At 37.6% G+C, this 22,289-nt stretch overlaps 2 protein-coding genes across 3 annotated transcripts in view; both read left to right on the plus strand.

The window, feature by feature from the left end:
- The window catches only part of SLC25A21 (solute carrier family 25 member 21), a 557,492-nt gene that overhangs the window by 176,084 nt on the left and 359,119 nt on the right, over positions 1-22,289 (plus strand). The window lies entirely within an intron of this gene.
- Positions 8,232-22,289, plus strand: part of LOC130041159 (cytochrome c-like) — a gene marked incomplete at its 3' end in the record, with an annotated part of 65,218 nt that continues 51,160 nt past the window's right edge. The window contains exon 1 of the mRNA XM_056133204.1: positions 8,232-8,278. Within this exon, the coding sequence (XP_055989179.1) occupies positions 8,232-8,278 (47 nt within the window). The remainder of the gene's footprint in view (positions 8,279-22,289) is intronic.

Consider the following 22,289-nt stretch of genomic DNA (forward strand, 5'->3'; position numbering starts at 1 on the left):
ATTGCATCATGAGCCATATATATATTGTGCCATATATATGAATGTCAATTTTCATAACATCAGTTCTAGCAATTTATTTTCTATTTCTCAATCTTAAAGGGAAGAAATTGTGAACTTTTGTTTTACCTGATTGATGATATTGGACAATTTTCCATGTTTATTAGACATTCTAGTTATTTGTATGATGATAAAATATATAATAATTTTATAAATTGAAAAGCAATATGTAATTCAGATATTTTAGAGAAATAAACTGATAATTTTATAGGCCTGGAGATACCTCAGTTAGCTGGATTGCATGCTTCATGTGCCAGAGACTCTGCTTTGACATACAGCATCATGTAGATCTTCGATACTGAGCTGGAAGAAGCCCCTGAGCATTGTTTAATGTGGTCCAAGGACTCAACACCACCAGAAAGAAAAAAGAAAATGAGAAAAATATTTTTTAAAAAGAGAAAAATGAAAAGAGGACAATAGAAAAAAGAAAGATGTGTAAACCAATAACTCTTTGTTTATTTGAATGTAATTACTATTTGCTTATTTTGAGAACTTGGAGAATGGTTGGTGGAAGGAATGTAAAATATTTTATGAAAATCACCAATTTTGCTTTTGTATGTACAAACTGAGCATTAGCAGCATGTTAGAGGTACTTTTTGGAAGTCATAATAGCAATCAATTTTAATCTATATTTTATTACATACATGATAAGGGGGGCTGGAGCAATAGCACAGTGGGTAGGGCATTTGCCTTGAATGCGACCAACCGAGCTGACCTGAGTTTGATCCCTCCGCTTTCGATTCCTGCGCCCTTCTCTGAGAGCCTAGCAAGCTACCCAGAGTATCTCGCCCACACGGCAAAGCCTGGCAAGCTACCCGTGACGTATTTGATGTGCCAAACACAGTAATAACAAGTCTCACAATGTTACTGGGCTCGCTCAAGCAAATCCATGAACAACGGGAGGATAGTGACAGGACAGTGACAGTGACAGTGACATGACTTTTGAAAGGACTTTTGACAGGACTTTTGAAAATAACTGTGCAAATGTTGAAGACACTTCAATAGTTAAAATAGAGGAAACTAGCAAAGACCCCGTGATGAAGTCTGTTCCCCTTGGAGCAGCCCAATGTAGTTAGTTCCTATACCATGCAGGCTATGACAATAGTCATAGCAAACCCTGTAAGAGGTCACCCACAACACGTACATCCTGTTCTATTAATAAAGGAAATGTCAACTAGGACACCGGGGATTAGACACAACTAATTTTCTCAAATGCCATTGAGTTGATCTCTATCTAAAGCCAACATAGACATTCTAATAGTTAAAATGAGCTCTTTGCCTCTCAGATTTCAGTGGGATAAAACCTGGTGTTCGATTTCACACCCACAGATCTGCAGCTCTGCGTGGTAAGGATTCTTTAAAAATCATCTTTGTTGAAGCTATAATTTTCAATTATAGCTATACCAATTATTAGGGTTCTTAGAGTACAGCTATTTTTTTAATTAAAAAGCAGCTGAACCTTTGTTTAACTAGTCTCTAAGCTCCACATTCCAAAACTATCCCCCCAAGAAGTTTAATGCTATGCTCGCAGAATTCCAAGTTCATGGTGGTTGGTCAAGTTGGCCTCTACCCAAAAAACACTGGCCTTCTTTGGAGATGCTTTATGATAAAATCAATTTTGTCATTCCAACAGTGGGAGTGACAAGTTAAACAATAGTTAAACAAGGCCTAGAACTGTGAATTCCTTGTAGTGAGCCTTCTGATTTCTAGAGTTGTTTTTTACTGAATGCCCTATGTAGTTGATCTATTATGAAAACTGAGTTGTATAAGACAAATAACTCATTAAGATTGGGACATTTGAGCACACACATGCAGACCAATTACAAAGAAAAAATATGTATATTAACAAGCAGAATCATTAAATAAGGGTCAGAATTTGACTAATATTTATCAAAACTGCTGATGATATTAAACTTTTGTGGGTGCCTTGAAACTGAGGTTAAGTTTTTTTCCTGTGATAATTGAGAGTTATTTACTACTTTCTGCCTGTGCAATTTAGACTATTTGTGGGTATGTAATTACTCAGATGTATAATTTAGCTTGTAATTTTCTAATCATCTCATTTTAAGGGTGGTGGAGGCAGAAGTTGCAGTGTTAAATTTTTCTTATAATAGTTTAATTACAAGTATAGTGAAATATGTGAATTACATGTTAAAACATACAGATTTCATATGTCAAGACAATACAGACTCCTTTTCTTCTCTTTTCTAGACCTCTCTGAATTAAACAGTTGTTTAAAACTAATTTAATATTTGTATCCTTAAGTATCTTTTATTTCCAGAGGAAAGCATTAAGACTGTTATACAAAGAATTGAATATATTAGCTCTGGATAGATTAGGTGTGAGAGCACTAAAAATTAAAGAGAAGTAGGATAGTAGCATAGAAGGAGAAGAAGGAACTAACGAACATAAAGGGTAGACAATATTTGCCATGCAGTGTTCATTTCTTTATTTGGATCCTGGATTTCTTCCACCTTTTTACCTTTATGCCTGTCCTCCGTAAAGTATTACTTTCCTGGACTGATTGTCTTCCAATTGAATTATTTCACGATTTCCATAAAAGATGTTCTATTAGATATAGTAATATCTATTTTATACCTAATAATATTAAATTATTCTGTTACAATCTTTCATCTCTACTATAAAATAATTGGGACAGAAATAATGTTGCACTGGCTTACCAATTGGACTGGATAGTTGTGGTGAATCTTCATAAGATATGGTTTTAAAATCAAAAGTAGAGGAGGTGGCTTTATACAGATATAGTTCCATTTGCTGCAGGAAGCTATGTGAGCTACAGTGTGACATTCACTATTGCAGTGACTGTAACACTTTTCTCTCTCTCCTTTGTATGATTCTATAAGGGCAAAGCAACTATCTATTGAAACTGCATGGTATTCACAGAAATCTGGAGAAAGTTAATTGAGGCAAATATCTAGAATTCTGATCAGAAATTCAGCAAAATGAATTATTGTGTAGAAAAGAATACATACACTAATGTCTGAACAAGGAATATGATAAAATGGCTAGTCTTTTGCAATAGTCAGCTTTAGCTAATCTGAAAATCTGCATAACTCTTCTAGCATGGTGGTGAGTGTGAAATGATGGTGGGAATTTCAGTAGCAACCATACAGACAAATTCTTTAAAATAACCAGAGACAAATGCCAAAATTTTGAGGTTGTAGAGATTTTAAATGAAATTTTCTATATTTTTAAATGCCTCTATAAAGGTTTTGTTAACAAGATGAATATATACATGACAAAACATTGTTGATAATCTCTTTCCTTGAAGTGTGCTTGTAAATCAAGATAAGTGAACAAGATTTTCTTCTTATCGAAAGTAGATTTGGGGGCAAATTATGTCAAGTGGACTCTAAGTTCTAACTTTCTAATGTTTAAATACGTTCCAGGCCATCAGAGGATTTTTTCTGCCAAAAGTTTTGCATGCATCATTTCTGGAGTATTGCTTGTATCTGGCCAAGCACATATATTGGCCAATGCTAAGAAAAACAGTATGTCATCTCATCCGAGTTTCTTTACAGCAGATAATTCAGACTGTGAATTTGGCAACTAATCTCATTATTTTTTCAATACATTTTTCTTTGTCTTTATTATCTTACTTTGTAATCTCTAAATCACTCTCTGTTGTCTTCATATGAGGGAGTGATAAAATAATATGGAATGTGTTGCTACCATAGACAAAAGTGTTTGAAAATTGATTAGTTCCAGAACTATGGCATTTCTTTGTTTTAGGAAATTGAAGGTCTCCATCTGGGTAGAGTGAAGAGTAACCTTAGAAAGTATTACCAGAAGAAATTGTAAATTAATAAAGTACTTAAGAGTTGTTTGGTTGTATGATATAATATTTACTATATTTCCATAATTATAAATATCCATCACCTGCAATACTTAAAATTTCATGTAACTCTTATTTTGAAAATGGGAAACTACCCATAAAATATACATATGGGATAATTCAGGATAATATATGTATAGAATAAATAGGTTAATACAGATTTCAGGAACATTAAAATATGTGGAAAATAGGAATTAAGGAAATTATAGTCTGAGATTCTGAAGTGATATTTTAAAGAATCAACTGTTGATAAACTTGGGATAGCACAGGGCCAGAGCAATAGAACAGTGAGTAGGCCGTTTGCCTTGCACATGGCTCACCTGGGTTCAATTCTTCTGCCCCTCTTGGAGAACCTGGAAAGCTACTGAGAGTATTCTGCCCATATGGCGAAGACTGGCAAGCTATCCATGATGTATTCGATATGCCAAAAAGAGTAACCACAAGGCTCACAATGGAGACGTCACAATGGTGCCCGCTCGAGCAAATCGAATGAACAACGGGAGGACAGTGCTATACAGTGCTATAACTTGGGATATATGGAATTTTATAGCCATTTTTTTTTGTCTATCCTATATAGCAAGAGCTAAATGAATGTGCTAGAGATTGTATTCTTAATCTGTCCTGATTTAGCACAATTTTGGTGAATCTTTTCACAGGGACCTTATTTGAGCAAGTTTTTTTATTAGCATATAAATATATATTCTGTGCTAAACATATAATTTTTTAATATTTAAGTATTATTCAAAGTAAAAAGATAATGTATTTTTTAAAATTAAAGACCACTGAAATAGTTGGTAGGTTAAGTTAAGAATATAGTACTTTGTATATCCTTGATATCAACCCCTTGTCGGATGTATACTCAGCGAATATCCTTTCCCATTCTGTAGACTGTCTTTGGATTTTGGTCACTGTTTCTTTGGAGGTGAAGAAGCTTCTTAGTTTAAGGTAGTCCCATTTGTCTATCTCTGTTTTCACTTGCTTGGCCAGTGGCATGACATCTTTGAGGATACCATTAGCTTCAGTGTCATGGAGGGTTTTGCCAACTTTGTCTTCAATGTACCTTATGGATTCTGGTCTGATGTTGAGGTCTTTAATCCATTTTGATCTTACTTTTGTACATGATCTTAGGGAAAAATCTGAGCCCACTTTTTTGCATATAGCCGTCCAGTTTTGCCAGCACAATTTTTTAAAGAGGTTTTCCTTGCTCCACTTCACATTTCTTGCCCCCTTATCAAAGACTAGATGATCATATGCTTGGTGGGAGATGTCAGTATATTCAACCTTGTTCCATTGGTATGCAGCTCTGCCTTTGTTCCAATACCATGCTGTTTTAATTATTATTGTGTTGTAGTAGAGTTTGAAGTTAGGGAAGTTGATTCTCCCATTTTCTTTTTCCCAAGAATTGCTTTAGCTATTTGTGGGTGCTTATTGTTCCATATGAATTTCAGGAGTGTTTGCTGAAGCATTTGTTTGAAGAATGTGATGGGTATTGTTATAGGGATCGCATTGAATTTGTACAATGCTTTGGGAAGTATTGTCATTTTGACAATGTTAATTCTCCCAATTCATGAGCAGGGGATATCTTTCCATTTCCTCATGTCCTCTTTTATTTCCTGAAGTAGCGTTTTGTAGTTTTCTTTGTACAGGTCCTTTACTTCCTTAGTTAAGCTGATTCCTAGGTACTTGATTTTCTGGGGCACAATTGTGAACGGGATTATTTTTTTCATGTCACTTTCTTCTCTCTTACTATTTGCGTATAGGAAAGCCTTGGACTTTTGGGTATTGATTTTATAGCCTGCAATGCAGCACTGTTTACAGTAGCTAGAATCTGGAAAAAAACCTGAGTTCCGGAAAACAGACGACTGGTTAAAGAAACTTTGGTACATCTACACAATGCAGCTGTTAGAAAAGATAAAGTCATGAAATTTATATACAAGTGGTACTAAATGGAAAGTATCATGCTAAGTGGAATGTGTCAGAAAGAGAGGGACAGACATAGAAAGATTACATTCATCTGGGGAACATAAAGTAACAAAATAGGAGACTAACACCCAAAAATAGCCGAGATAATTACCAGGAGGGTTACTTCATGGCTTGGAGGCCAGCCGCACACACTAGGGGGAAAGGCAACTCAGATAGAGAAGGGAGCACCAAGTAAAGGGTGTTGGGAAGTTCCTCCCAGGATAGGAGATGAGTGATGAGAGTAGACTATAGAGCGAACATGATTGCCACTCAATGTCTCTTTTGAAGACCACAGCACTCAAAAGGAGAGAGATAACAAAAGGGAATGCCCTGCCACAGAGGCCGGGTGGGTTAGGGGGTATGGGGGGTGGGAGGGATACTGGGACCATTGGTGGTGGAGAATAGGTACTGGTGGAGGAATGGGTATTCGATCATTGTATAACTGAAACCCAAGCACAAAGATTTGTAAGTCTACAACTGTACCTCAGTTTTACTAATAAAAATTTTTAAAAATAAATGAATAAATAATAAAAATGTTGAAAAATAAATAAATAAAATGCAATTAAAAAAGAATATGGTGAAGAGAAGGCAGAGCGATAGTACAGCCAGTAGGGTGATTGCATTGTGAGTGGTCAACCTGGGTTCAATCCTGACATCCCATATGTTTCCTGAGTATTTCCGGGAGGAATTCTTGAGCACAGAGACAAGGGTTATCCTTGATCACCGCTGGATGTAGCCCAACGCCCCCAAAATTATAGTACAGAGGACATTGAGCTTTAATTTTAAGGAATAAAATGGAAAAAGCAAACATCCTAGGGATGTAGTGATTGCTCTGTACATTTTTCACGTTTATGTGCAGAGTATATACTTTATTTTATGCTATAGTTCTTTTTATTTTGTGTGTAATGTACTTTAATTCTACATCCACTGATTTTGTGTGTATAACTTTGAAAATCTTTAAGTCACGTGTGTATATGTATATATGTTTTTCATGAAAGTTATATACTATATTGCTTCATAAGGGAATGTAAATTGCAAACTATACATAAAACAAATTTAATCCATAAGTACAGCATTTAAAATCTAAAATGTATGATAACTAAGTGAACTCAATTTGTAACAGATGCAGTATTATGTTACTCAGCTTGTAACAACCTTTAAGAAAACTTTTGTTTATCATTATACTATCCAATTATGACTATTTAATAAAGAATAATGAATGAATACTGACACAGTTCTTAGTGGATAAATAAAGAAATGCAAAACAAGATACCATGTAGGCTACAAGTTGCAACTAAGAACTAGAAAAAAAAAGGTTATTTTTAAAGGACTTTCTGTGCTTCCTGTGGAAGTCAGTTGAAGTAAAATTAAACCGTAAGCCTAACTCTGACTCTGACTTCTGCTGTCTTCAGAAATCTCTCTCTGGTTTTTTTTTTTTTTGGTCATAGTGTGTGTATATATGAATATCATGCAGATGTATTAAGAATAGCTACTTAGATGGATAATTTGGAAGGTAATGTACTGGAGAGCAGAATCCCTAGGGGACATGGTAAACCCAGTAGGTGCTTGTCACAGGGAACTCTGACTCTCACTGAATGGTTAAGTCTCTAAAGAGGATCTGAACAGACAGTTATGGATTGTCATTATTTCCTTAGCCTTGCCCATGGTCCAATTTCTCCTTCCAGTATGACTGGCAAAATTAGCTGTTAGAAAGTTTGGAAGTGGGCTGGAGTACAGCAGGTAGGGCATTTGCCTTGCACACAACCAACCTGGGTTCGATCCCCGGAATCCCGTATGGTCCCCCAAGCACCACCATGAGTAATTCCTGAGTGCAGAGCTAGGAGTAACCCCTGAGCATTGCTTTGTGTAATGTAAACCAAAAAGAAAAAAAAAAGTTTGGAAGCATAATTGTGAAAGGGTTATGAGTTTAGGCCTTGAACTTAGCAAGTACCTCAGTTTTACTAGCAAATATGATTTGAATTCTAGCTGTGTCCCACACCAGTTTCTCTATAGTAGGTGCCACTGACTAATGAGCTATTTACATGAAGAGCAAGAGTGAGGATGGGACCTCCCAGGGACTCTGCAGCTGGTCTCTTTTCTTGAGGCAGCCTCAGTAAGCTAATGGCTGCTCTTGTTAGAAGCTGGAGGGTCAGAGATTGACTGCAACAATTCTAGATTTTGTTTTACTCAGACGGGTTTACCTGATCATTAGCTAACACTTGGTGGCACAGAAAATCTTCCATCCATCCATCTTCCTGCCTGGTGGGTTTTTTCAGTTATCCCATGAGTTATACATCTCACTAATTTCACACGTAGTCATGGCCCAGGTGCCCTCAAATGCAACTAATTAGGCGAAATGCATGTCAAGCCTGCAGCCATTTTTACTTCTGAGACAGGTTTCAGGTTAGTAGATAAAACATTCTCGACATCTTTAATACCTTTATAAGGTCTTTTATAAATAATAGTTGTCAGTTAGTAGGTTTTTTCCCCTTCAAGCATCGATGACATTTCAAAATGGAATTCAGTATGTGGCTGCAGGTTGTTTTTGGAAAATAAAGGCAAGCTATTTACTGCATTACCATCAAATACCTCTTTCAGTATTTTGCCACTTAAAAATGTTGTCTTAATGCCCTGTGGAACATATGGCACCAATGAGCTAATTACAGTCAAAGAAAACATTGGATTCTAAGAGTGCTTTGCAGCAAAACTCACTACTGACATGTCCACAGAAAGAAAGATTATTAAGGCTTCAATTTGATGGTGTCTTGGTGTGCTTGGCCTTGGTGGGAATGATATACAAAGCAAAAAAGCAAGTAGCCTGACTACAGGGAGAGTGAAGAGAACTGTAACATTGCGGGGGTGGGGGGCATTATTAAAGAAATAACATACATTAAGAAAAGCACTAAAGCATACCAATAAAGCATGATAAATTTTTACCAACTGCATATGTTCATGTAATTCAGTGCACGAAACAGATGTTATCAAAATCTCAGAAGCCTTCCTCTATCACCTTTTGTTCACTGTACACCCTAAAATACCAGTATTTTAACTTATGACATTAAGATTAGTCTTGCTTCTTTTTCAATTTTATTTAGATGCAGTCAGAGAGTCTGTGCACGGTGCCTCTGGCTTTACTCAGTATCATATTTGTGAAATTCAGCCATGTCGGGACACACACTTACTACTTGCTCTTGGTAGTTATTATCTGATTTGGAGTGACTATAGTACAATTTACGTTGTATGTTTGGGGCAGTTTATAGTTTTTACTTACTGCAAATTGAACTTGTAGAGATTCTGGTCAGTTAGGGTGCTCACCTCTAGGCCTAGGTTCAAACCAGCCCTGACTTTCAGTCAGGCAAGATTTAGCAAAGCTTATTATGTAACTGTTACATAACCATAGTGAGTGGTGTGCAGGGTGAGTGGGATCTCTGGCCCTATCCAGGCTTTCTTTACTCCCTTGCATAATGTCAGCCTGGCCCTACCACATGGCTTTGGCTAAAATAAAGGCATGTCAGACATAACTGAGGCTCTCCACTGCTGCTTCTGGCTGGCCAAATTTGAACCTTGGTGTCTGATGCAGAGCTAGTGTCTGACAAACTGTTAAGAGCATTCTTATGTCTTTTGGTAATATATGACCATCTCTGTTAAGTATACTATGAAGAGGAGGAATTTCTGTGAATAATAGGACTGTTCTACTTAAATAATACTATCAGAGAGCTTTTTATTTTAAAGGTGCAAATAATTACTAAAACTATTTTAGGGCATTGTTTCTGAATTGTAGACTTAATGAAAAGACTGTGATATAATATCACAGACTAGTATTTGGTTGTACTTGAATGTTACTACATTTTTATCAAAGTTGCTCCTTTAAGAATATACCTGCTATAGCACCAATTACTATACTGTAGGTACTTCAGCTAACATTTTGTAAATGAGCTAAGGGGCCTTGATTCATCCAAAATTCATTAATTAGGAAAGAATTCCTGATGCATGTTCTTTCTTTACATGTGGGTTATGTCACGGCCACAGTCACAGTCTTCCCGTTGTTCATCAATTTGCTTGAGCAGGCCCAGTAACGTCTTCATCGTGAGACTTGTTGTTACTGTGTTTGGCATATTGACTACATCATGGGTAGCTTGCCAAGCTTTTCCGTGCAGGCGAGATACTCTCAGTAGCTCGCCGGGCTCTCCAAGATGGTGAGTTATGTAAGATCTTTAAAATTTTGTCTGAGGGGAGGAGGTGAGACTGCTGCTCAGTGGTAGAGTGCAAGACCTGCCTGCAGAAGGCCGAGGTTCACTTGCAGACAACTCAAAAAAAAAAAGTCTGAAAATCAGAAATGCATACAGAAAACTCTAGGGCTGGAAGAGTATTAACAATTCCACAGAGGACAAAACTTTGTGAAACTTTACATTAAAATTGTCTGAACAGAAAACTTTCTACACTGTAACGTTTATCAATGTTAAATTTACAACAACCTTAGTGAATATATAGAGAGAAATGGTGAAAAACAAAAGTTCTGTGGCTGGGACCTCAGCATGTAACCCCTGTCAGTCAGCCTAAAGAATCAAGGTCTACACAGAAAATACATCAGGACCTTTGCTTTTTCTTTGCTGCTATTTTTTGCTTGGGTGTCCCTCTGCCTGAAAGTGAGCTTGCTAAGAAACATCTGTTATGTTGGGTGTTTTAATTCCATGTGTTGTATCCTGATCACAAATGTTAATAAATATGTAAGGAACAATAAAATATTTAGTTTTTTTTAAAAAAATTGTCATTTATTCTTAGTGATTACTCCGGGTGGGGCTCAGGACACCATATGTGATGCCAGGGATTGAACCCAAGTTGGGTGAATTCAAGGCAGGCACCTTATTCACTGTACTCTGGCCCTTTTGGCATGTGATTGAACAATGGAAAGAATAACAGGAAGAGAAGAAAGCAAGGAACACTCATTAAAACAAGAATATTTACTTCTGATTCATACGTTTTTAACCTAACAGTGTAAGCAGAAAGTACAGAGGCTCGGAGCCAGAGTTGGCCTAGTTGACTTAAAATTCTAAGGGCTTGCTATATCTGAGTTGTCTGAACAAGTCACTTACTTAACTTAGAGGTCCTGGCATATAATAACTTGACAGATGTTAGTAATCTGTTCATTCAGCACATTTTGATCAGGAGTTACAGTGTTTCAAGACACTATCCTATGTGCTAAAGCTAGAACTTTATTCTATGTGCTAAAGCTAGAACTATGTGCTAAAGCAAAGCGAAGCAAAGTGTGTATTTTTATGGAGCTTGCATTCTAGTGGGGGTCTGGAGTCCTATAAATATCTTCATAAAACCAGAGTGGCAAGTATCATGAAAAAAGAGTAGAGATAAGCAGAATGGAGCAAGTCATGATGAAGGTGGTATAAATGGCCATCAGTCCTTCAGTGGAGATGGCTTTTGTGCAGCAACTGAAGGAAGCAGGAAATAGTACGGATTTATCAGAGAAGAAAGCCAGGCTGGAGCAGTGAATGCAAAGGTCCCATAGTATGTTTCATGTTGCTAGATAAGCAAGAGTCCAGTGAGTCTGAACACAGTGAGCGAGAAGGAAGAGGGGTTGTGAGGCTGAAGTGAGTACCAGCAACTACCCGTGGCCTTATAAGAACTTCTGCCTCATTTCTGAATTTGACAAAAATTCCATTAGAGGATTTGAGCAAGGAAGTAATTAATGCAATATTTAATTATAAAAGATAATCTTCCAGGAGTCAGAGAGATAGTAGAGTATGTAGGGTGCTTATCTAGTAGATGACTGACCCAAATTCTATCCCTGACACCACAAATGGTCCCCAGGAGTGATCTTTGAGCATAGAGGCTGGAGTAAACCCTGGAGTAAACCCAGGTGTGACTCCAAACCAAAACAAATTAAAAAAGTGTGTGTGTGTGTGTGTGTGTGTGTGTGTGTAATATGTGAAATTGAGAAGAGATAATAGCAGGGTTAAGAGACTGAGAAAAAAGTTTTACAATTATAGTGATTTAGACAAAGGCAGTAGAGGATATGGGAACAAAAAATATGAACTGGGTTGCATCTAAGTACAGAGTTGATCAGTTTGTTGTTTGTATGAGGGTATGAATGATGAATGAAAGTAAAATTGGAAGTTATTGGCCCAGGAACTAGGTCAAACTGGAGTTGTCATTAACTATGTGGGATAAATGATCAAATGAAACAACAGGGAAAGATTTGCCATGGATGACAGGTGTGGGTAGGAGGATGGAAAGTACTGATTTTAGTATGTTAAGTTTCCATTTTATTCACTTATTGATCCCTTTCTGTACCAGGAACTATTTTACTCTTGGTATAAGTTCATCAGTGGGAAAATAGTCACAGCAACTTTTGCCCTTTAGAAAATTTCATTTAAGTATGGAAGATAATGAACAACACATAAGCAGCATAAGATTTTAAATAACATATACACAGTGCCTCACTCCCCTTACGACTTCCAAGCAATCTGCTTCAAAGGCCTTTTCAGTTGTCTCTGATATCTTTCTTTCCAGTTTGTATCTCTCTTCTTAAGTCTTGTCCAGGTGCCACAAATAGATTATTGTCACATATTTCACATCCAAATGCTTTCCTAGGCTTTATTTATATAAAGGCTTCTCTTTAATGAAGTATACATATGTGTTCTTACCCAAAATTTGTGTTTTTATAGGTGTGGTATTAGAGTTTAGAGGCACTGACTCCAGTATGCTAAATGGCAAGTTGTTCCACATATTTATTTATTTTGAATTGTCCTAGCATAATTTTCTTACCTGGGATTTATACGGTTCTAGTAATATTTAAAACTTACCTAGTTACTTGTTTGCTTCAGCTTGCATGACACTACATTTTCCATTGTATCACTCTAAATCCAGGAAATATTGGGGCTGGAGCCATAGTATAGCGGGTAAGACACTTGCCTTCCATGTTGTTGACCCAAGTCTGAACCTCAGCATCCTATATGGTCTCTGAAGCACTTCCAGGTGTGATTTCTGAGCCAGGACTATAAACCCTAAGCACCATTTGTGTGGGCCCCAAACATCATCATCATCATCATCATCATGATAAAAACACAAGCCAAAGAGATAGTACAGTGAGTAAGGTATTTGTCTTGCACATGGCCAACACAAGTTATATTCCAGCATCCCGTAGGGTCCCCCCAGCACTACCATGAGTAATTCCTCAATACATAGCCAGGAGTAACCCCTGATATTGCTGACTGTGGCCCAAAGCCAAAATAAGTAAATTAATAAATCCAAGAGATACTTAGCCAAAAAGTTCTGAAATTAAATCTGTTTAAGAAAAAAAAAACAAATTCTATATCCTTCACTTCAAAATTCACATTGACTGTGTAATCACCAGACTACTGGGGAATCCTGTGGCTTTCTCTCTTGCTGTCTGTGTTCGGTGGTCTCGAGCAGCTTCCCTACCCTAGAAGGCCCATGCCTTAGGTGGACTAAAGAGGAAACGAGGGCCAGCTGGTTGGTGATCAGTTGTCATTTTATCCATTCTCCCAATGTGCCTGTTCCAATCTAACTAAACCCCTCATTCCCATCTCGTCCTGTCTCCCTCGCTCATCTCTCTGTGCTCTGACTCACTGCCTTGGTCTGTCTTCTGGTCTCTCCTGAGCTCCCCAGCTTTGGGGATAGCACAATAAACATAGGAAAGCCCTTCCTGATTGCCTGTAGTCAGGGGATCAGGCTCAAGGGTAAAATGCCACTTAGAGGTTTTTCTCCTTTCCTTAGTCCAATAATTATTTAATTAACATCTTGACATCTTAATTCTACTTAATATTAATTATTTTGTATGGACACAATAAGAGATACATTAAGCTTGTAGGGTGGCTCTCCTGGGGACATCTCACTATAGATCTCAGACTACAGTGCTCAGGCCAGATTAATATTTTCTAACACTAGAAGTTTCCTAATCCAGTTGCTACTTTTTGGATCATGGCAGAATTTGTCCATGACCATGCTCTTAACTTATAGTTAAGTATTATGGCACTTTGGCCTGGCCCATTTGATTGCCAGGGTATCCATACAGTCCATCATCGGGACCCTGCTCTTGGGATGCTAGGAACTAAGGGCAGCTGAGACTTAAGTCGAGAGAACAGATGCCTAGGACTGAATATTATCCAAAGTCAATTAGTTTCCAAGTTACAAAAGCATAGCATTAATTGTCTTCCTGTATCTATATAAAAAGGACATTGCTCTGAATTAACTATGCAAAGGACTTATGGAGAAGAGAAAAGCAATATTTACAAGTTAACAGAGTCTGATTTTGAGATAAAGGTGATTGATGGTTGGGGAAGCAGAACACAAAGAGGTTACAATTAAACACAGAGAAATGGGAGCTCTGTGATGAGAGTAACCCAATAAACCTAAGGTCCCTGTGGCAAGGCAAGAAAGGACAAACCAATGTTATCCTACAATTGACCATGATCTTTTTGTTTGTTTTGGGGTCACATGCTATTATTCTCAGTTCTTATCCCTAGCTCTGACTCAGGAATCACTTCTAGTGGGGCTCTAAGTACAGTATGTGACAACAGGAATTGAACTTGGGTTGGTGCCCTGGAAGGCAAGCACCCTCCATACTATCACTCTGAAAATGATCATGATCATTTTGAAGTATTACAGTGAGATGCTCCTTTAGTATTTAAAATCTTTTCACCAAGAATGAACAAAACTTTGTCATAAAATAGAAACTTGCTAATATTTTGTAGAGCTATTATTTCAAGCTCAAACTTTGAGAAAATAGAGATTCCACAGATATCAGCAAGAAATCCAGTGAAATGGATCTCAACAAGGAAGCTGACTCTGTTTGTGTAATTTTAGCAAGACAGTCAAGCTTTCTGTTCCCTACATTTCTCATATAAAATGGATATAACCATCTCATACATAGTCAGAATAAATGTACGTAATAATTTTTTTGCTTGTTCAGTTTCTCTCAGAAATAAACAAATTGTGTATTTTATTCAAGATTGGGTATAAAGAATCCCCTCCTCCCAGAATTCATTCTCAGTTCTGCCTCTTCTCTATTCGCCCCTCTACATTTTGATCAACCCATTGAGATTGTCTACCTCACTTCTACCATATATCTCAGTAACAGTGCAGACCATGTCTCCACAGCCTGATATACAATCTGGAGCCCAATTAATATTGAACTTACTCCAACATTGTTCTGTTTCTAAGAATTATATCATCCTGTTTCAATTTTGATTTCACAACATTGAGGCATGAGTATTCATTCCTTCATCTTGAATATGTTTATCATCAAGGTTCCCACAACATAATCCTTCACTGACTTGACTTTGGTTCTAGTTCTGAGAACAGACTGTGCTGTGGTTCATGGCATTGCCTGCTTTTCTATTTGGAAAATGGGAAAGATTTCATTTCCCTTAGTGAATGTAAAAATTAATCTGTAAAGTAGGAAAAATTCTGACTTCCCTTTAACTTCTGAATCAATTGCTTGTCATTTTTAAGTTCTTTATCTTTTATTGATTTTATACACTCTATGTTATTGCCTAAAATTCTCCTGGGAAGATACTTTGATAAGACAGAGCCCATGGCTTTGTCATTTCACAGTAAGTTGTAAGAAAATGCTCACTGCTTGGCTGACTGATTTCTCAGATCACCATCCCTCTTCTTGGTACTTTTTTCCCCCTTTGTTTTTTCACTGAACTGTTTTGGTTTCATTGCTTAAAAGATCTCTAGAAGCCCATTCCCTCTCATAGGCAGCAGCTATAGAGCTGGTAGGGAAGGAGAGGAAGTTGAAAGAAAACAAATAGGATCTGTCATTGTCAATGTGATTAATCAGATTTTGTGTTTTCTGCTCACAACAGTATTCTTCAGAGGACAAAACAGAATAACAAAATGCTTAAAGTAGTTTTTCTAAGTGGAGAAGTGAGAATCCAGGCTTTTAATATCTGGCTTAGAGTGCTATTAAAGCAAGTCCACAGGACTAAGATAATGCAGATTTGATGACCCAAGATATGTAGATAGCTGAGTAAAAGTGCTTGATACAAAAATTTCTGGCATCCATGAATTCATTAACGGAGAGATAACACAGAAGTGTGATAGTCTGTGAGCACCGGGTGAGTCAAAACCAGCAATAACCATGAGAAAAACAAATATAATTGGAGAGATCTGACCCTCTCGGAGAGCCCGGCAAGCTACCAAGAGTATCTTGCCTGCATGGCAAAGCCTTGCAAGCTCCTGTGATGTATTCTATATGCCAAACACAGTAACAACAAGTCTCACAATGGAGACATTATTGGGCTCACTTGAGCAAATCGATGAACAACGGGAGGACAGTGCCACAGTGCCAGAATAGTAGAATGGAACTTGGAAGACTTGGATAGGGAAGTAGGCTGTGTCAATTTTAACTGACTATAAGCTACTACCATAAATTCACTTTTTTAAGGTCCAAATAACTTATTGGTTCTCATATACTGATCTTTTTTTTAAAAAAAGGAACAACTACATAAAAACATCATTTTTAATGAGTTGCTGAGATTTACCATACTGTTAATCACATTTCCCGTGCATACATCATAGCAACTCGAGCAGGCACCAATAACGTCTTCATTGTGAAACTTGTTGTTACTGTTTTTGGCATACCGAATACACCATGGGGAGCTTGCCAGGCTCTACCGTGTAGGCAGGATACTCTCGGTTGCTTGCTGGGCTCTCTGAGAGGGATGGAGGTGCAATCTCATCTACGGCCAAGATCCAGAGACCATAAAACAAAGCTCCCAGAAGTGCACGGCCGCATTCACTGCACGGCCTCTTAGAGTGTAGCTTCGTCACTCTCAGAAAACCCAGCAAGCTACCAAGATTATCCTGCCCACATGACAGTAAAATAATTTAATGAAATTATAGAAATTAAAGACTTTAATCATATATAGTCATTTATATTTACATTTAATTAAATGAGATATTTCATTCTTCAAAGTATATAAAATCTCTTAGCAAGCTAGGTGCAAACATACCTTTCTTAATCTAGTAAATGGCAACCATAAGTAACATGAATGAGTGCCATACTCAGTGTCATATGCTGGGAAATTCTTCCTTTATTTTTTATTTTATTTTTTAAAAAATTTTTTTAATAGTGAGACATCATGAGGTACAGTTGCAGACTTACACATTTTTGCGCTTGGGTTTCAATTATACAATGATCAAATACCCATCCCTCCACCCGTGCCCATTTCCCACCACCATGGATCCCAGTATCTCTCCCACTCCCCATCCCTCTCATCCCACCCTGTCTCTGTGGCAGGGCATTCCCCTCTGTTCTCTCTCTCCTTTTGGGTGTTGTGGTTTGCCAAAGAAACATTGAGTGGCAATCATGTTTGGTCTATAGTCTTCCTTTAAAGAAGCTCCTTTAATGCTTTTTTAAAAACTGGTTTCACAGCTACAAATTCCTTAAGCTGTTGCCTGTCCATAGAGCTCTGTATACCTCCTTCAAATCTGAATGACAGAGAGAGTATTCTTGGTGAGGCATTTATTTCATTGAAATTTTTTATACTATATCCATCCATTCTCCTCTGACTCACAGAGTTTCACACTTGATGGATTTGTTCACATTGGGTAGAACTGTTGTGAATTTTTGAGCTTTTTGATAGATCTGTTGTGAATCTTTCCTTCCTATATATGTTCCTTTGATTGATCTTGCTCCTTTCAGTATTCTCTTTCTATCTTTGGTTAGCAAACAGTTCAAGGAATTCATAGTTGTCATTCTGAGCACAATGTGTCTTAGAATTTTCTTAGTTGAATCTATTTTCACTGGGACCCTTCAGGTCTCTTGTATTTGGTTGTCTGTATTCCTAACTTCTGAAAAGTTCTTAAGTCTGAGTTTATTAACTATTAGACTTTTGTAAAATATGCCATCCTTGTCTTTACGATGATAATCCTTACATTGTTCAACACTGAGTTGTTTAATTTCCAGGTGTTTTATTTGGTTCTCCGTTTCTGTGTGATTAACTTCTATCTTCAATGCATCATGGTCTGAAAAGAGAGTTGATACAATTTCTATCTTCCTGATTTTATTGAGGTAGCACATGGTCTATCTTGGAAAATGTTTCATGTACACTGGAAAAGATTGTGTATTTGGTTTGGGAGGGATGAAAAGCTCTGTATAGATCTATTAGCCCTCTCTCATCTATTTCTTCCTTCAAAGCCAGTACTTCCTTGCTGAGTTTTAATCTTAATCTATCAAGAAGAGATAGGGCGGTGTTGAAGTCTCTGACTACTATTGTGTTGCTACCAATGTCCTCCTTGAAGTCTATTAACAGTTGTTTTAAGTATTTTGCTAATACCTCATTGTTTGTGTATATGTTTAGGAGTGTGACTTCTTCCTGCTGTACATATCACTTGATTATTAAAAAATGGTCTTCACTGTCCCTTCTAATATTTTTCAGCCTGAAATCTATGTTGTCGGATACTAATATGGCCACCCCAGCTGTTTTGAGGGAGTTGTTTGGTTGAAATATTGTTTTCCATCCTTTGACTTTGAGTCTGTGTTTGCTCTGACTGTTCAGATCTATTTTGCTACTCTGTATCTCTTAGTCGGTGCATTTAGACCATTGACATTGAGAGATATTATTGTCATGGAGTTTTGTGTCATCTTTCTGTTGAGGTTTCTTATGCTTGTAGGGGTTTGTTTTTTCTTAAGGTAACCCCATTAGTCCTTCTTTTAAGGTTGGTTTTGAGTCTATGAAGTTCTGAGCTGGTGTTTGTCTATGAAATAGTGTATCATTCCTCCAGTTTCAGTGAGAGTTTAGCTGGATAAAGTATTCTTGGTGAGGCATTCATTTCATTGAGTTATTTTTACTATATCTCAACGTTGTCTTCGGGCCTGGATGGTTTCCTCTGATCGTCTGCTGTAAATCTAAGGGTGCTCTTTTGTATGTGATTTTCTTATTTGACCTTGCTGCTTACAGTATTGTGTCTCTCTCTGTGATATCCATTATTCTGACTATGATATGTCTTCATTCACTGTATCACTGTATCACTGTCATCGCGTTCTGTTCTTCGATTTACTCGAGCGGGTACCAGTAATGTCTCCATTCATCCCAGCCCTGAGATTTCAGCAGCCTCTCCTTACTCGTCTTTCCCAACATACTGGAGGATCTTTCAGGGTCAGGGGAATAAGAGCCATTATTATTACTGTTTTTGGCATATTGAATACACAATGGCTAGCTTGCCAGACTCTCTGAGAGGCATATATATATATATATATATATATATATATTATATATATATATATATATGGGCTGGAGCGATAGCACAGCGGTAAGGTGTTTACCTAACAAGCGGCCCACATGGCCGACCCGAATTCAATTCCTCCGCCCCTCTCAGAGAGCCCGGCAAACTACTGAGAGTATCTCGCCCGCATATTTCGCCTGCACAGCAGAGCCTGGCAAGCTACCTGTGATGTATTCGATATGCCAAACACATTAACAACAAAGACTCCAATGGAGACGTTACTGGGCCCGCTCGAGAAAATCAGTGAACAACAGGAGGACAGTGACAGTGACATCATATATGGTGTGGTAATTATAGAAAATGGGTAAGGAGTGTTTTATGGTGTGTACCCAAACCAAAGTAATATAGTAAAAAAACATAAAAATAGAAATAAAATTCTTTAAATTCATTAAAATTTTTTTTTAGGATTTTTAATTTTTTTCTTATTGATGCATTTTTATTTTTTGTTGTTTATTTTACAGACTTACAAACTTTCATAGTTATGTTTCAGTCATACAATGACTGAGTACCCATCCCTCCACTAGTGCCCATTCTCCACTACTACTAAAGGCCACAGAGTTTTGCTGTGATGTTTCAACTTACCAAATGTTTGGGAAGCATCCTCTTTTAAAAAATTGTATTCTGTACTGCAAACGTGAGCAGAAAAAGTTTGAGTCCTTTCCCCTAAGTAGCCCTTCAGTTATTTTCTGCTTTAAAAGTGAAATGAAAGAAGGTACTTATGAGTTTTTTCTGACTGAATTTTTACCTTGGTACAGCACAGCAGGTAGGGCATTTGCCTTGCAAGCGGCCAACATGGCCGACCCGAGTTCAGTTCCTCGGCCCCTCTCGGAGAGCCTGGTTGCCGAGAGTATCTCGCCCGCATGGCAGAGTCCGGCAAGCTACTCGTGATGTATTCGATATGCCAAACACAGTAACAAGTCTCACGATGGAGATGTTACTGGGCCCGCTTGAGCAAATCGATGAATAACGGGAGAACCGTGACTGTGACCGTGATTTATTTCACAATTAGTTTGCAATTACAGTTATAATTCTCACTGTATATCTTTTCCCAATACGCTTGGCTTAAAAGTCCATGCTACTTAGTATAGTAGATACTATTTATTGTAGGAAAAGATAACTAAAAGTAACCAGAAAGCTTGCCTGACTCAGTAAGTTTTGAAAACCAAAATGGAAGCTTTGGAAGCATAGGTGAAGCTTAATGACATTATTTATTTGGTCATAGCAAGTTTGATGCTTACAGGAGCTAATTTTAGAGGAGTTGTACTAGATGACTTTGGAACCTCTAAGTAAGCAAAGATGCAGTTTTTTTCTTTGGGAGCATCACACACATCTGCTCAGGGTCTATGCCTGACTTTGTGCTTAGGGATTAATCGGTTCTCAGTGGACCATACATGGTGCTAGAGATCAAACTGGGGTTGGTCACATCAAGATAAGCACCTAACCTTTCCAGTACATAGACATGCAAGGATTTTACTGGAAGATATCATTGCCAGTCTTAGGAATGAGCTACTGTCACATAGTACCCTATGTTTAAAACACGTGGTTTAATGTTCTGCTACATTTGGTTTGAAATTCTTAATAATTTGAAACCAATTTCAATTAACAAAATATAAACACAGAAGGCATAAGCTGTAACATATTAGTAATCGCTTATTACTTAATGGATCCATGATGAGATGCAACAATCTTTATTTTCTGTTTTGATCATTCTGTTAGCAAATTATTGATAACAAAATAAATGTGTGCTGTGAGGGCAGGTTTAAGGGGTGATTTGGAAAATTGGAGAGAATAGTGGAGGGAAGGTGTAATGGTGGGAATGTTGTTGGAATATTGAATACCTCTAACAAATCATTATGACAACTTTGTAAAACACAGTGTTTATATAATGTGTGAGGGGGAAATTATTTAGAACCAAGGATCCCATGCTTTTATTATATATTTTTTTCGATGGTGGGGGAAGCACACACAGGAGTGCTTAAGGGTTCTGTGATTAGGAGTGACCCCTGCTTTGTGTTCAGGAGTGACACATTGTGGTGCTTGGGGAACCATATGGAGTGTTGGGGGTTCAGACATGCAGAGTCTTAAACCCTTTGCTATCTTGCCAACTTCACATTTTTCTTTTGTAAACTATACAGCTGGTCTTGGAGGGGAAATGCTTGGTAAATAAAATGAGTTGGTGGTGAGGTAAACCGGAAGATACAGAATTTCTTACCCTTACACAAGTCTCACCTTGAGTGAAGGTGATGGGAAAAGAAGGTGATGGGAAAAGAAGGATGTTGGCATCCCATCTGTGCAATTTGAGGGAAGAAGAGGATACTCAAAAGTGTTCAGAGGATCTGGGAGCCATTTCCTAAAACGAAGGCAACTGGGCTAGTAGTTTAGTGTTAGAACCTAAGGATATATTCTTGCTTAGGTTCTGTGGTACTAGGGTCCACAAGGACCACCACTGTAGTGCTCAGTACCTCCAGAATATACCCAGCGATGCCTGGGGAACCAAGTGATGCTGAATACTGTGCCAATGAACCTTAACCTCTCAACAAAATGGAAACATATTTCACAAATGGAATAATTACAATAAAAACATGTGTAGAATCCACATGTGTAATTCACAAAACTTGGGGATACATTTTCTAGTGTTAAATTCTTGTGATCTTTTGGATTTTCCAAGCAGTAAATTAAATTGGATAAAACACAACCACTTCAACACACCTTGGAAAGGGTAATGGGACATCATAAAAATAATCCCTCAAAAAGCCTCTGGCCAGGCCTGCGACGATATCATTTCAGACAAAACTGACGAACTATTTGACCCAGCATCAGGGAAAACGGAAAGAGAACTTCAGTCATTTGCTTATTTAACTATTTTTAAAGACATAATTAGTTCTATTGAATTATTGCAGTGGAGGAAGGACAGAAATATGAGAACCAGTGTAAAGTAAGAGGGGAAATAAAGGCGAGGCTAACTCAACTTGAAAATTTCAAGAGCTAAATAATGTTGGAAAACAAGGACCCTGTTGGTTTAATGGCTTGTTTCCTTTTGTTTATTGCTGAGCACTAAGGCTGGAACCTTGGGAATTTTTTTAGCAGAAGTTTCATATGCAAGATGATGTGGACCTGCCTTTGTTGATGCTGGTGCTGGCTG

This window comes from Sorex fumeus, unplaced genomic scaffold (assembly GCF_029834395.1).
Source record: "Sorex fumeus unplaced genomic scaffold, SorFum_2.1 ptg000098l, whole genome shotgun sequence".
NCBI lineage: Eukaryota > Metazoa > Chordata > Mammalia > Eulipotyphla > Soricidae > Sorex > Sorex fumeus.